We start from the raw sequence: 15,050 nt of genomic DNA, 5'->3' as shown, positions 1-15,050 counted from the left end.
GCGTGTGAAAGGGCTCTGTAAACCGCAAGACGCAGTAGTCATTCGGTATCTGGAGAAGAGATGATGAAATCTAAACCCGCTCCCCCCGAAGAGGTCCGAGCGCGGTAACCGTGCGAGGCTCCAGCATTGCACGCCAGAGGGCGCTGCTTCGATTCCCGCTGCCAGCGCGCGGGGAAGGTGGGCCGGCGCGACCAGATTGGGCAGCTCGGCGTGGGGCGGGGCCTCGGGGAGGCGGGGCTTCCGGCCGCCTCCGCCGCTGTTGCTAGGGGAGACAGCTGCAGGGAAGCGGAAGGAGCGGAGGACCAGCCGGCGCCGAGGCGGGGCGCGGTAGCGATGGCGGCCATGGCGGCCTCGGGTACCGGGTGTCGGAGCTGGTCCCTGTGTCCCGAGGTGCCATCCGCCACCTTCTTCACCGCGCTGCTCTCGCTGCTAGTGTCTGGGCCCCGCCTGTTCCTGCTGCAGCCGCCTCTGGCGCCCTCGGGCCTCTCGCTGCGGTCCGAGGCCCTGCGCAACTGGCAAGGTGAGCAGGGGCGGGGCCGGGCCGCGGGGCCAGCCCTCTTCCTCCCGCCTCGCCAGGCCCTGGGCTCCGGCCTCCCCCGGCCCGCGCTGTCGGGCCACCCCTCCAGCCACTCCGCCCGCACCATCGCTCTGACCGCCCAGAGGACCAGCTCCATATCCCGCGTCTTTGTCTTTCCAGAGTTCCATCTTCGCCATCACTGTAATCCTTCCCTACCCGAATTCGTCCCCTTTCCCGGCGCCACCCGTCTGGTCAAGGCCCCGCATCCATTCGCTAGCAAACCGGCTTCGTTCACCCATGCTCGCTCCCCGAGAAGGATTTTTCCTCTCCCTCTCCCCGTCACATATACACCGAAGTCTCCTGAAGGGCCTAAGCCCCCCGCCCACGACCCCCGACCCCTGGGAAAAATGTTTCTCTCTCCTTCATCAAGACACTTGAGCCATCATCTGTGGCTACCCCTAGAAGCGTCCTGGCCTCTTTGGGGTTTAGAATTTCTTCTGCTTCCTCGTATGCATCTCAGCCCGACTCCGATTCCCAACGCCTGGGGGGAGGCGGTATCTTGTGCCTTGGGAAAGGTGTTTGTGTAATCTACGGCTGAGAAATTTTGCAGATCGATTCAATATAAACATCCGCTCATGAGAGACATTCCTAGTCTCTGTCTTTTCTCTCTTTTTCTGGGGAGGAAAATGGGGAAATTGTACAGCTTTTGTTGTTTCGCAAAGCGCACTCATGAGCATTAATCTCGATCCCATGACGTAGGCTTTATTATTCCCCATTATTTAGGTGAAGCAGGCTTTAACGTGGGGGAGTCGCAGAGCTATCAAGTCATGCAATTGAGACAGCAACAGGTTTTTTTACTGTGTGATGTTTTGGAACTGGAGCCTTGGAGCTGTCTAATACCCAAACCGTATAGAGTTGCTTCGAGAATCTTTACATTTATACTGGGAATTTCAGTTTGTACTTGGAGTGATTCCAGCAAATAATGAAGTACTCTTGAGATGATGCAGCCTTACAGAGATGGCCTGAGGTATAAGGTTCGTAGCCTGCCTCCCTGCTCAAACTATTCCCCCCACCCTAGCTAAAAAAGCAAGCACATCCTGTAGACAAATGCAAAATATCAGTGTCAACTGAGCTTCCCTTTCCCCCCTTTAGTTCACAGCTTCCCTGAATGTGGGGTTCATGGGCATGTGAGTATTTGACATGTAAGAGACCTTCGAAGGCCTCAGGTGTGATCCTGTTAATTTACATTGAAGAACTGAGGCTGGCTGGCCCATGACTGGACTGAGCTCAGCCCGAGCCAAGATTCCAGTGCTAGCCTTTTGGCCTCCAGGTCTCAATATTACTGCCACTGCACCAGTCCCCTCCTTTGTTTTAGTGTTTTGGCCTACGGGAACAATAAAAGTACGTAAGAGATGACTGCTTTTAGAAAAATAGGAGTGAGGTTCTTTGCTGTCTTCTTACTGCATATCAAGCATTGCTCTACCTATAAGATTGAATAAGCGCTCTCAAGGAAGACTTCTGAGTTCTCTATATTATTAGTGATAGTTTTGTAATCTTTTTAGGTACAAAATAATTCATGGTCCCTTTTTTCTTCCTCTAAACAGCCACTATGGAAGGAGAGGTCAGGATTACAGCCGAGGAGACTGGCACAAAGATTTAAATGACACCCACTCAATCCACCCTGAAGCTGTTAACAATTAATTAACCCTCACACTGCCCGGTGAGATAGGTCAGTATTTCAAACCTTAAAAAAAAAAAAAAAAAAAAATGTGCTAAAGGACATTACAAATTCAAAGACCATCCCATGCTAAAAAGTGTTATTTTTTTTTTTTCCCACGTGGAAGCTAGTCACAGACTTGCTCCAGGTCCGGGAAAGAGCAAGGATTGGATGTTCACAGCTCTACTTTGAGTCTTGGGTCCTTCACTGTTGCCTCCCCCCCTGCCTGTCGTGGCTCCTGGGTGATTTGCACTGGCACCGACAGCCAGCTACTCCCCCTTTCTGAGGTGGGTTGTAACCTGGCTCGCCCTCCGTAGAGCCCCCCAGTGCCAAGCCTCTAACCCTGCCCCCTCCGCAGTTTACAGGCTGGTGACGTACATCTTTGTCTATGAGAATCCGGTCTCCCTGCTCTGCGGTGCTATCATCATCTGGCGCTTTGCTGGCAATTTCGAGAGAACGGTGGGCACCGTCCGCCACTGCTTCTTCACCGTGATCTTCGCCATCTTCTCTGCCATCATCTTCCTGTCGTTTGAAGCTGTGTCATCGCTGTCGAAGCTGGGGGAGGTGGAGGATGCCAGAGGTTTCACCCCAGTGGCTTTTGCCATGCTAGGGGTCAACTCTGTCCGCTCTCGGATGAGGAGGGCCCTGGTCTTTGGCATGGTTGTGCCCTCGATGCTGGTGCCATGGCTCCTGCTGTGTGCCTCCTGGCTCATTCCCCAGACGTCCTTCCTCAGTAATGTCTGTGGACTTGGAATTGGGCTAACATGTATCCTTCCTGGAAGGGAATTGCCAAAGAGTGAACCAAGTTGGAGTGTCTGGGGGGCCGTAGATAGAGCTGTGGGCTCAGATGAAGGTAATCTAGATTCTAGCTTCTGCTTTGAAAACCATGTGGTCTTGGGTGGGTCACTTCCCTTCTCTAGGCCAGAATTTCCCCATCTGGAAAGTGTCAACATAGCTACTATCTGCTTATGCCAGCTTAGCACTGTCAGTTTGAAATACTCTGATTTGGGGTTTTTTCCCTTGTAAACTGAGGCATAAACCTACATTTGGCTAATTATGATAAGAGGTTTCATTGGAAGAATCTGAAATACCCATGAGCTGGAGATGTTCCATGAAAGGAAGAGAAAACAGGTTGGTTTGATTTGGTTTAGTCTTTTTGTCAGAAAAATTTTTTTTTAAAGGTTGGCTCTTATGGGTGATTAGAAACTTAGGATAAGCCTTATATCTCTTGTATAAATATTCTGGCAGTGATGGGTGGTGAGGCGGGGGGAGTTCTAAAATACAGTGTGGGTTACTTTTTTTTTTTATGATTTTATTTATTTATTTTAGAGAGAGGGAGAGCAGGGGGAGGAGTAGAGGGAGAGGGACAAGCAGACTCTGTGCTGAGCGAGGAGCCCAACGTGGGGCTCAATCCCATGACCCTGAGATCATGACCTGAGCCGAAATCAAGAGTTGGACGCTTAACTTCCTGAGCCGCCCAGGCGCCCCTTTTTTTATTATATTAAAAAAAAATGTTTTTAAGTAATCTCTGTATCCAACATGAGGCTTGAACTCAGCCCCAAGATCAAGAGTTGCACACACTACTGACTGAGCCAGCCAGGTGCCCCAATGTGGGTTACTTTTAAGTATCAGAATTGGTAGTGTTGGAGGTTGAGTAAGGTACATTCCTAAAATCTCTTTCAATCTGTGATTCTGTAAGCTATTAGGGTAGAGAGTGTGAGAATACACATTGATCACATGGTTCATTTATCTTATTCTTAAATTTTAATTTTGTTTATTTTGAACCTTTTTTTTCTAATATGAAATCTAAAGCTGTGAACTCCCCTATATGGACACTTTGGCTGCATCCCACACATTTTGATCTTATATTTTCATTTTTACTTTAGTCAAAAGTATTTTCTAATTTTTCTTGGGATTTCTTCTTTGATCCAAGGGTTATTTAAAATGAGTTTCTTAATTTCTAAATTTTTGGTGATTTTTCAGTTTTCCCTCTCTTGATGATTTCTAATTTCCTTTCATGTGGTCAGAGAACTTTCTTTTTAAGATTGTAGTTCTTTTAATTTGTTTTCTGGCCCAGCATTTGATAGATCTTGGTGAATGTTCTGTGTGTACTTAAAAAGAATGGGCATTCTGCAGTTAGTGAGTATAGTGTTCAAGGTGTTGATGTTGTTCTAGCCTTCTATACAGTTAAAATTGTTCTGTCAGTTACTGAAAGGGAACATTTGAATCTCCAACTAAAATTGTGGATTTGTCTATTTTTTCCTTTCAATTCTTTTTCTTTTTTTTTTTTTTTTAAGATTTTATTTATTTACTTGACAGAGAGACAGCCAGTGAGAGAGGGAACACAAGCAGGGGGAGTGGGAGAGGAAGAAGCAGGCTCCCAGCAGAGCATGGAGCCTGATGTGGGGCTTGATCCCAGAATGCTGGGATCACGCCCTGAGCCGAAGGCAGACGCTTAATGACTGAGCCACCCAGGCGCCCCTTTTGAAGCTCTATTATTGGATTCATACAGATTTAGGATTGTTATGTCATCTTAATGAATTCACCTTTTATCATTGTAAAATGAACCATTTTAATCCCTGGTAATATTCCTTGCTCTAAAGTCTTTGTTGTCTGATATTACTATGTAGTTATTTCAACTTTCTTAAAATTAGGATTTACATGGTATCTATTTTTCCATCTTTATATCTTTAACATGTTTGTGTCCTTATATTTAAAACATGTTTCTTGGGACACTTGGGTGGCTCAGTTGCTTAAGTGTCTGCCTTTGGCTCAGGTCGTGATCCTAGGGTCCTGGGATTGAGTCCCACATCGGGCTCCTGGCTCGGCGGGGAGCCTGCTTCTCCTTCTGCCTGCTGCTCCCCCTGCTTGTGCTCGCTGTCTCTCTCTCTCTCTCTCTGTCTCTGACAAATAAATAAAATCTTAAAAAAGAGAGAGGGAAATAAAACATGTTTCTTATAGAGAGCATATATTTGGTTCTCCAGTCTGACCATCTCTGCCTTTTAAATGACATGTTTAGCTCATGTATATTTAATATAATTATTGATATGATTGAGGTTAAGTCTGTCTGCTTGCTCTTTGTTTTCTCTTTGTCCCAAATGCTCTTTGTTCCTTTTTTTCCTCTATTCCTGACTTTAGTTGAGTATATTTTTAGTATTTTTTTAAGATTTGTTTGTTTATTTGAGGTGGCCGGGGCACAGAGGGAGAGGGAGAGAGAAACTCAAGCAGACTGCACTGAGCATGGAGTCCAACACGGGGCCCAATCTCACCACCCTGAGATCAGACCTGAGCCAAAACCAAGAGTCGGACACTGAATGGACTGAGCCACCCAGGTGCCCCTTCAGTATTTCATTTTTTAAAGATAGGTTCTTTTGGGTTTGCTCTATTTGCTATTAACTATACCTCTTTGTCTTACTTTGTAGTGGTTGCTCTAGAGTTTACAATATACATTTTTAGTTTATCACAGACTACTTTCGGATAATAGAATAATATACCACTTAGTATATAATTTAAGAATCTTACAGAATTGTATTTCTGTTTTTCTTCTTTCCATCCTTTGTGTTATTGTTGTCCTACATTTTATTTCTACTGCTGTCATAGGAGTTATAAACTGCACAGTTCATTACTATTTTGTTTAAACAGTCAATTATATATTTCTTAATTTTAAAAAAGCAACATTTACCCACATATTTACTATTTCTAACCCTCTTCATTCTTTTTTTTTGTTTTTCAAGATTTTATTTATTTGAGACAGAGCAAGAAAGTGAGAGAGAGGACAAGTTGGGGGAGGGGCAGAGGCAGAAGCACAGTCCCTTTTGAGCAGGGAGCCTGATGCACAGCTCTATCCCAGGACCTTGGGATCATGACCTGAGCCAAAGGTAGGCGCTTAACTGACTGAGCCACCCAGGCACCCCTCTGATTCTCATCATTCTTTTGTGTGGATCCAAGTTTCCATCGGGTATCATTTTCCTCTTGTCTGAAGAACCTCCCTTAACATTTCTTGTACAGTGAGTACTCTGGTGACAAATTTTCTCGGCTTTGGTTCTTGAAAATGCCTTTATTTCACTAACTACAGAATTCTGGCCTTCTCTGATCTTCTTTCACATTTAAAGATGTCATTGCATTGCTTCTGGTTTGTATTGTTTTCTCATGAGACATCAGTAATCATTCTTACTGTTTTCCTTATATAATTCATTGTTTTCCTCTGGCTCCTTTCACAATTTTTTATAGTTGGTTTTCAGCTATTTAATTATCATGTGCCTTTGTGGTGATTTTCTTTGAGTTGATCTTGCTTGGAGTTGATCATTGGATCTTGGATCTGTGAGTTTAGAGTTTTTATGAAGTCTAAAGAAAATTAACGTCACTATGTCTCCCAAGGTTTTTTTCTATCCTATTTTCTCCTCTCCTTCTAGGGTACCAATTACACATATGTTAGACTACTTAGTATTGTTCATTGGGTCCCTGAGGCTTGGTTTATTTTGTAATTCTTTAGCTTTTTCCACTCTCCATTTCAGTTTGGATAGTTTCTGTTGCATTCCCTTCAAGTTCAGTGATCTCTTTTTCTTCAGTACATACTTGGCTATTAAACCCATCCACTTCGTTTTTTATTTCTCATGTTGTATATTTCAGCTCAAGAGGTTCTATTTTTTCTTATAGTTTTCATTTCTATATTGGGATTCTTTATCTGTTCCTTCATTGTGTTTGTGTTTTCCTCTAAACCTTTCATATACTTACATATCTGTAGTAGCTGTTTTAAGATACTTACCTGTTAATACCATCTTCTCTGTCGTTTCTGGATCTGTTTTTGACTGATTTTCCTGCTGAATATGGACCTGTTTTCTTCTTCACATGTCTCATAATTTTTTAGTTTACATTAGACACTGCAAATGCTGTGTTATCTGGGGCTGAGTTGGGCTGTTTTTTGTTTGTTTGTTCATTTGTTTTTTAACAAGTATCGATTTTGTGTGGGTGATAGGCGGTTAATTTACTTGTCAAGGCATTACCTTTTGGGAGGTCTCCTCTGAATATCTTGGGTGTTCAGTGAGGTCTCTTCACCCTGTCTAATTAGAACTCGAGCATGTCCCTGCCCTGTGTGAGCGCCAGGATAGTTGTTCCCTCAAGAGCTCAGCAGCTGCTCTTTGCCTGGCACGAGGAGTCTCTCCCCATGTGTATGCACATTGGTATTCAGCTAAAGACTCAAGTATGTTTCTGGAGCTCCTTCCCTGAGCAGCTCCCTCCTCTCCGTTACTCTGACCTGGAAATCCCAGGCACTTTTTCTTCTCTGAACTCTTTCTCTGTCTCCTCCAGCTCAGCAAAACACACTGTACTCTGCTTGGATTCCCCTTTCGATGCTGTAGTTTGGAAAGTGCCTCCAGGCCGAAAGCCAGCTCAGTCTTGAGGCTCACTTCATTTGTTTCCCTTGTCTTCAGTATCATAGCCTGCTGTCCAAAGTCTGAAGACAGTGGTGTAAAATATTGTATCCCAGCTTACAGTTATCTGTGGTGGGAGGGCTAGTCTGGTACCATGACTTCATCAGAGTCAGAAGCAGAACGGATTGTTAAGAGCATTCTGAAGTCATCAGCCGGGACAACTTTTGACTTCCTCACAGCACTGGTTGTCATCGGACATCAGTCTTTGTGAATAATACTGCCTTCCCTGAAAGAACACAGGAGCACGCAGGGGCATTTTTGGTTATCACAGTGACCAGGCGCTACTGCACTTGGTGGCCGGTCCTGGGGATGCCAAATGTCCAGTAATGAGTGGAACAGTCCAGCCCAGCAAAGTCTTGTCTTGCTCTGATTGCCAGTAGCATTCCCGTGAACACTGCCTCAAGGAACAGCTCCTGGGGCTTCCTTACAATCTTCTCTCCACCACCACCCTCTTCCAGCTGCTGCTGCTCACAGTTTAGGGTTCAGCATGTACCTCACTTCCTAGGGAGAGCCTTCTCGGTCTCCCTACACGAGGTGAGGGTCTTTAGCCTGGTCTTCCAGAGATAAGCTTTTGCTTATCACCACTTCCTTTACCCCAGTTACTTACTCCTTGTCTGGCACTCGTTCCTTGGTTCCTGGTGTATCACAGGTGTTCAGTAAGCATTTGTCAAAGGAATGGATGGACGGATGGATGGACGGACGAACGACCAATAGGTGAATCTTTATGGCTGCGTAGGCAGTGGTGGGTTGACAGAGCTCAGTTGACCAGAGTCCCCTCAGATCACTTGGGGTGGTGATCATGTGGGCAAGTGCTGCCGAAGAGGCCCACAGGAGTGAGGCTCACTTGGTCACATGGAGGCAGTGTGCCTTCTATTTGGGGACAAACGGACAAGTAGGTGTCAGTCCCCGCAGAGGGTATCGAGACAACCTCCTGCCTTGTCCTGCTGCAGAGACACAAGCGTGTGCTGGTGTGACTGATTGCAGCAGTTGGCATGGGACGGGTTGGCACGGGGCAGGCGAGGCCGNTGTCGTCTGCCCTCCTCGACTGCTGGGCCGTGTTTCCTCTGAGGTGCAGGGGATAGAAACTCAGCCCTTGGTTTCCCCTGAGCTTCAGCTTACGGCCGAGCACGTGCCAATCTCCCTGTGGAATAAACATGGGAACGTGTGTTCTGTGGGGAAGTGTGCGGCCCTCCTCCCTTGAGCTGCCTCCAGTTTTACTTAATATGCCAACTTCAGATGGCCTCACCTACTGCTATTCCATCGACCTGTCGGAGCGAGTGGCACTGAAGCTCGACCAGAAGTTCCCCTTCAGCCTGATGAGGAGGATCTCGGTGTTCAAGTACATCTCAGGCTCTTCAGCCGAAAGAAGGGCAGCCCACAGCCGGAAGTAAGTTACAGAACTCCCAACACTTGTTCTTTTTTTTTTTTTTTTAAGATTTTATTTATTTATTTGACAAAGAGAGACAGCCAGCGAGAGAGGGAACACAAGCAGGGGGAGTGGGAGAGGAAGAAGCAGGCTCCCAGGTGGAATAGTCTGACGTGGGGCTCGATCCCAGAACACTGGGATCACGCCCTGAGCCGAAGGCAGACGCTTAACGACTGCGCCACCCAGGCACCCCCCAACACTTGTTCTTGAAGCAGTTCCAGGGCCTGTAGAGAGAGAACCAGTCACCTGGTTCAGTATCGTGGGAAAAAGGAATAGAGTGTGGATGGCCCCAGGCCCAGAATGTCTCCGCACAGACGGCTTCTGAGTGCCCTAGATCCTGCCCAGCTGCGGCTGAAGTAGGGACTGAGCCGAAAGGGGGAAGGGAAGGTATTTGAAGTGCTCGCATATACCCCTTGAGTGACTTGGGACGGACTGTGGGAGGGAGTGGCCCCATCCAGTGTTGTTACCAGCCCTCGGTGCTGCCAGGCATCCTGTGCAGGTCCCCCTGGGCTCTGGCGTGGAGCCCTGGTGAGAAGCAGACAGTCCGCATGGCTGACTAGGTGGCTTGGACATGAGACAGCGCAGGACCTGAGGGGTAGTGTTTTCTCGTCTGCCCAGCGAGAGAAGGTACTGGACTCGCTAACTCCATGGGAGGTGCTAGGCCAGCCACCCAAGCTCATGTAGCCTCATTCTGTCCTAAGGACAGGAGTCTCTGGGTACCATAGAGGCAGGAGAGCCCCGTCTAGAACTAGGGTCTCTTCTTCCAGGTCCTATTCACCCCCTTTCCGCTGTTGCCCACTGCCGGCCTCTTGTGTCCTTCCCTGGGTGCATCCATTCTGAGACTTCGCCACGTAGGAGATTTTCAGTAGTCCCCCCAAAAGAAAGGACTCGTGTGAAGTTCAGGTGCTTTGCGGGCGGCCCTTTTCTACCTTCAGCCAGCTGTGGAGTAGAGTCTGTGCTCCATGCTGCCTGGATGAGGGTTTCGGTGAACTGGAAGCTGTCTTTAAAGGTGGGGGGTCATCGGAGGCAGGGGTGTTGGAGGGTACTGGGAAAACCAGAAATGTGCTCACCCAATTTCAGGCAAGTGATCCCTGGGGTCTAAATATGTGGGAGACTATTGAAATTTAGTTAGGTGTATTGAGGCTTTTAGACTTTTAATTGTTATTCTCATAGACTCAAGAGGGGATTTCAGGGGTCCTGAGGTACAGACTCACACCCTGTGAAGGAGCCCCCTCTCAAACAGCTCAGGGTGGTCACCTGACCTCAGCTTCCACCCCCTCCTGGCTGGGGGCTCATCTCCAAGGCAGCCCATGCTGAGAAAGTTCTTCCCCTCAGAATGGCAGCTGCCTCGCTGTACCTGGGACGCTTTGGTGGCAGGTCTGATTCCATCTCACCCTTCAGGTCCTTCCGTGTCCCTCACATGGCATGGTATACGATCCCTCATTATCCTGGCCCCAGAACAGAACATGATGTCTCAGCTGGCGCAATACGGGGACACAGGCGTTACAACACGCATGTTTGTTTTGGCAGTTACACTGCAAGCTGTCTGGACACTCTTGCCTCCCGGAGACTCTTGGCCAGCTTTTGGTAGTCCAGATTCTCTGCATTTTCAAGAATCCCAGAAGAAGTGAGATGTTAATGTGAAGTGCTTTGTTCCTGTACTTAAGCAGCTGATTTGATGTTGTTGTGTTTTTTTAAGATGATGTATTTTAGAGAGGGGTGGGGAGAGAGGCAGAGGGAGAGAGAATCCCATGCACACTCCCCGCTGAGTGTGAAGCCTGACACAGGGCTTGATCTCATGACCCTGAGATCATGACCTGAGTTGAAACCAAGAGTCAGACGCTCACCTGACTGAGCCACCCAGGCGCCCTCTTAAGCAGCTGATTTGTCAGGTCAGGTTTGAACTGAAAGGTGTATGGCTTTGGTCCAGTTCCCCGACACAAACATCAGTGGTATTGGCAATCTTTCTCCACATTTGAAACTCTGCGCAGAAGTTCAGAGATTAAAACCCTTGGCTTGTGTCTCCATTTGTGGTCCCAGCCACACGTGTCTGGTGGGCAGGGGGGACGGTCTTTCATTGCCAGACACGCAGCTCCGCACATCTGGCTCGTCGGTGCCCGCAGGTCAGGACTTTGAGGCTTCACTCCCAAAGCCACAGGTAGAAAACCTCACAGCAGACAAAGCCTGAGCCCAAGCCCTGTGTTACCCCATTCGAGCCCTCCTGCCCTCCCTCCCACAGAAGTTGGTCCATTCTCTTTGGGTAGCATCGCTGAACCGGCCAGAGACGGGGTGACGGCTGCAGTCCAGTCCCATCTCCACCTGGGGGGCAAACTGCAGTGAGCAGTTACACTTCAAGTAGCCTTAGTCACAAGCCCCGTGTCCCTTCATCCTACAGGCTTGCTGCGGGACTGTGAGCGGGCCCTTCTTTCTCGGGACATGTTTTCTGACCAGTTGAGCTTAACCCGTCTCCTCACTTTGTGCTTGCAGCTGGTTACAGAAAACGTGCAAAGCCAGTTGTCCCACAAAGCAGTCCAGTGACCCCGAGCCTTTCTCATGTCCAATGACTGCTGGGGGACTGGGCATTATGAGCTGATGACCATCTTCTCTCTTTTTCCATTCCAGGCTAAACCCCGTGCCCGGCTCCTACCCCACGCAGAGTGGCCACCCTCACCTGTCTCCGAACCACCCTGTCGCCCAGATGCAGCATGCCAGTGGCCAGAAACTAGCCGCCTGGCCGGCTTGTGCTCCTGGCCACATGCCCAGCCTGCCTCCGTACCAGCCTGCTTCTGGCCTGTGTTACGTACAGAACCATTTTGGTACAACTCCCAACCCCTCCGGCATCTACCCAGCTTCCGCGGGTGCCTCCTTGGGGGTCCAGCCCCCTGCCCCCCTCAACTGCCCTGGCACGGTGTATTCTGGGGCCCTGGCCACCCCAATGGCTGCAGGCTCCAAGGAGTGCTCAAGGGTCCTGATACCCTGACAGAGAATTTCTAGGGAAGTCCTCTCACATCTTGGCTTTCTGAAGAAGGTCCTCTCTGAGCAGAGCTAAGATCTTCTTGACAAAAAATTATTTATCGAACACCTCTATGTGCCAGGCTCTGTGTCGAGTATTTTGATATATATCCCTACTTCAGTCCCATTGATCCTCATGACAGCTTTGTGAAGTGCAGTTTACTGTCCCCAGTTTACAGACGCAGAGGGCCGGATGCGCTGTGATGAAGTCACTTCGTTCTGTAGCGGCACAGCTGTGCTGCTTGGCTCCGGGCCCAGGCTCCTCCCACCTGCCTTCCTGCCTCCCAGAGAACACCCTGGAGAAGAGCGCACGGGGTGGTCGGGGGCTGCTGGGGGCCCGTTCTAGCTCTGCGTTTCCTTCCTGTCTTCGTGTGTGGTGCTCTTGGTTTCTAGTGTCCGTGCGTCTGTGTCTGCCCTTCGGGAGCCCAGCCTGTGTGCTCGGCAGTCCTGGGGCCCATGTAGTGTTGCTCCCCTACGGTGACCCCCCCACCTAGCCTTCTGCCCTGGAGTGGTGAGGCGGGCCATTGTGAACTGCAGCAGCATGCTGGTGGGTCCGTAGTGTTGATTACCTTTGTATAAAGAAACTGCGTCCAACCTGCTCTTGGTGCGTGGTGTCTCTGTGGTCTGGCTGGGGCTAGAGAGAGCAGAGTTGGGGCGGCAGCCATGTGGGGTGTGGTGGCGAAGACAAGTGGATCAGGCCGAACCAGGCAGAAGACACCTCCACCCAGTGGAGATCTGATGGGAGAGAGCGGTGAGTGGCAAAGGTGCTGGGATAGCTGAAGGGGGAAACAGGAAGCTTGGACAACCCTGGGGTTGGTGACAATGGGAAGCCGCTGCTTCCCCTAGGGGGCACTTCAGGCTGGGAGCACGCGAGGAGGGCTTCCTGGTACGACCTCATGCTGGCACTGGCCTCTGAAGCCAGAGGTGNCGCGGTGAGTGGCAAAGGTGCTGGGATAGCTGAAGGGGGAAACAGGAAGCTTGGACAACCCTGGGATTGGTGACAATGGGAAGCCGCTGCTTCCCCTAGGGGGCACTTCCAGGCTGGGAGCACGCGAGGAGGGCTTCCTGGTACGACCTCATGCTGGCACTGGCCTCTGAAGCCAGAGGTGCTGAGAAGAGGCCGGCCCCTCTGCCCATCATCAGGGCTTCCCGTGGGCCAGATCGGCCAGAGGCCACTGGCAGGCGAGCCCAGGAAATGGAGTTGGCAGGGTCAGCCCCTCTGATGCAGGGCAGGATGACGACAGGAATGTGCCTGCGCCCACAGGCACCTGCCCAGCCTGAGAACCATGGTTTCTGATCAGCCAGAAATAGGTCCTGGGTATCAGAGGTGGATAAGATCACCCACCAGTGCCCCAGCCCAGTGAGGACTGGGCGGTGACAGGCACGTACCTGGGTGGCCTGCCCTGGGTGAGGGGGTGGGGGACAGATTGTCAGGTAGGGTTCCCCCTGCTGAAGAATTGGGTGCCCTGAATGCAACTGAGAGTTGTCTGAGTCCCAGAGCCAGTCTGGCAGGGCCCAGCCTGGGGCCTCTGTTCTTCAAGCACACCGGGCACCGGTCCCACAGTGTCACTCAACGTTTTCCCAGTCCCAGGCCTGTATCCAGACCCACTCCTTCCCAGGCCTGTATCCAGAAGCAGGTGAGAGGCCCAGCGTGACAGGGTCACTTCCCTTGCGCCTGGCCTTCCTGTGGGGACTGGCTGGTTGGCTGGCGCTACGGAGGCCGTGGGCCATGGGCATGGTCGGGCTGGAGAGCCCCATCACTTGTCCCCGAGTCACACCACTGGGAGGGGCCTGAGAGGTCATTCAGTGCAACCATCTCCCCCACCCCTGCTTTTGCTTGTGCGGCCCCAGGGAGGCAGGCCGGGTCTGGCGGAACAGCGGGCAGCAGCCCCTGGCTCGGGCCCCTGCAACAATTGCTGCTCTGACGCTTCCAAGTCCCTGTGCTCCCTGGAACTTTCCTCGGTCTGGCCGCAGTGTGGCCAGCAGCCTGGAGCCAGGGCAGAGGAGGGCATTTCCCCCGTAATAAACCATAAGCATGATCTATTTTCTAGGGCCTGGAGGGGACCCCCAGCCCTTCCCCATTTACCTCTCGGATCCAGCACTAGAGGGCCTGCTGTCCATGAACAGAGGCTCAGGCTGGGACTAGAGACTCGGGGGAAGGCGAGCTCCACAGGGTGCGTGGGGCTGGTGCTCGGTAAGTAGTTGTGGAATGGATAAATGAGCAGGCGATCCTTGCCCTGGGGGAGCTGGGGGGTGGGAGGGATGGCCAAACATGGACTGGAGATTCAACGCTCTTTGGACGCTCATTAGAGGCCTCCAGACCAGTCTCGAGAGCTGGAAACCCGTTGGATGCCAAGCACACACCTTTCCGTGGAGAGAGAGGGAAGTAGGGAGGCACTAACCGTGACTGTTGTTAGAAGGAAGAGTACAGTACATTCAGTGTAAGGGGAAGCCATCATTCCCTGCTCACTAGAGACCTCTCTCCCATCCTTGGCAGGGCAGGACTCAGGGCTGCCAGAGAAGCTTCCAGACGTTGTCTAGTTTCCTCGCTTGGTCAGCAGGGGGCGGCCTCTACCAACGTCCCCTGGGGCGGGCTGTGCTCCTGAGGCTGGGGGTCCAGGAGGGAAGGCTGGCTTGTGTGCCCTGAAGGAGTCAGATCTGCAGATAACCCGACACAGGAGCTGTGAGAGGCTGTGTGTGCCTGTGAGGCTTCCTCCCCTCACACCTGCTCCAAGCCTGTGCTAGGCTCTGGGGACCCGAAGGTGTTAAAGGACCAGCCCTGGTTTTGGAGCACTCACAGTTGGTTAAGGGAGACATGCTTTATAGAGATGGAGTGAGAGACAGGAGCCCATCTAGGGGAGTCAGAGAAGACCCTCCTGAGAAGAGGAGGGGTAACTGGGCAAGGGCAGGCGTCAGGTGGACGGAGGGCCGCAGCCTCAGCAAAGACCA

The 15,050-nt window shown here is 50.6% G+C and overlaps 1 protein-coding gene across 5 annotated transcripts; it reads left to right on the top strand.

The window, feature by feature from the left end:
* Nucleotides 1–270: 270 nt before the first annotated feature.
* Nucleotides 271–12,700, top strand: RHBDD2 (rhomboid domain containing 2). Of its 5 annotated transcripts, XM_034669983.1 has the most exons (7): nucleotides 387–520; nucleotides 1,472–1,551; nucleotides 2,122–2,246; nucleotides 2,362–2,521; nucleotides 2,593–3,000; nucleotides 8,900–9,050; nucleotides 11,712–12,700. In XM_034669983.1, the coding sequence occupies exons 5-7, from the start codon at nucleotides 2,838–2,840 to the stop codon at nucleotides 12,067–12,069; spliced, it is 672 nt and encodes a 223-aa protein (XP_034525874.1). In that variant the 5' UTR covers nucleotides 387–520; nucleotides 1,472–1,551; nucleotides 2,122–2,246; nucleotides 2,362–2,521; nucleotides 2,593–2,837; the 3' UTR covers nucleotides 12,070–12,700. The 5 variants fall into 5 exon arrangements, with proteins under 5 accessions (XP_034525871.1, XP_002923515.2, XP_034525873.1 ...); XM_034669982.1 differs by lacking the exon at nucleotides 1,472–1,551 and having other exon boundaries at nucleotides 382–520; nucleotides 2,366–2,521; XM_034669981.1 differs by lacking the exon at nucleotides 1,472–1,551 and having other exon boundaries at nucleotides 382–520.
* Nucleotides 12,701–15,050: the final 2,350 nt, after the last annotated feature.

This window comes from Ailuropoda melanoleuca, chromosome 10 (genome assembly GCF_002007445.2).
Source record: "Ailuropoda melanoleuca isolate Jingjing chromosome 10, ASM200744v2, whole genome shotgun sequence".
NCBI lineage: Eukaryota > Metazoa > Chordata > Mammalia > Carnivora > Ursidae > Ailuropoda > Ailuropoda melanoleuca.
Note: the sequence above shows the minus strand (reverse complement) of the source record. Positions and strands in the feature narration are given on the sequence as shown.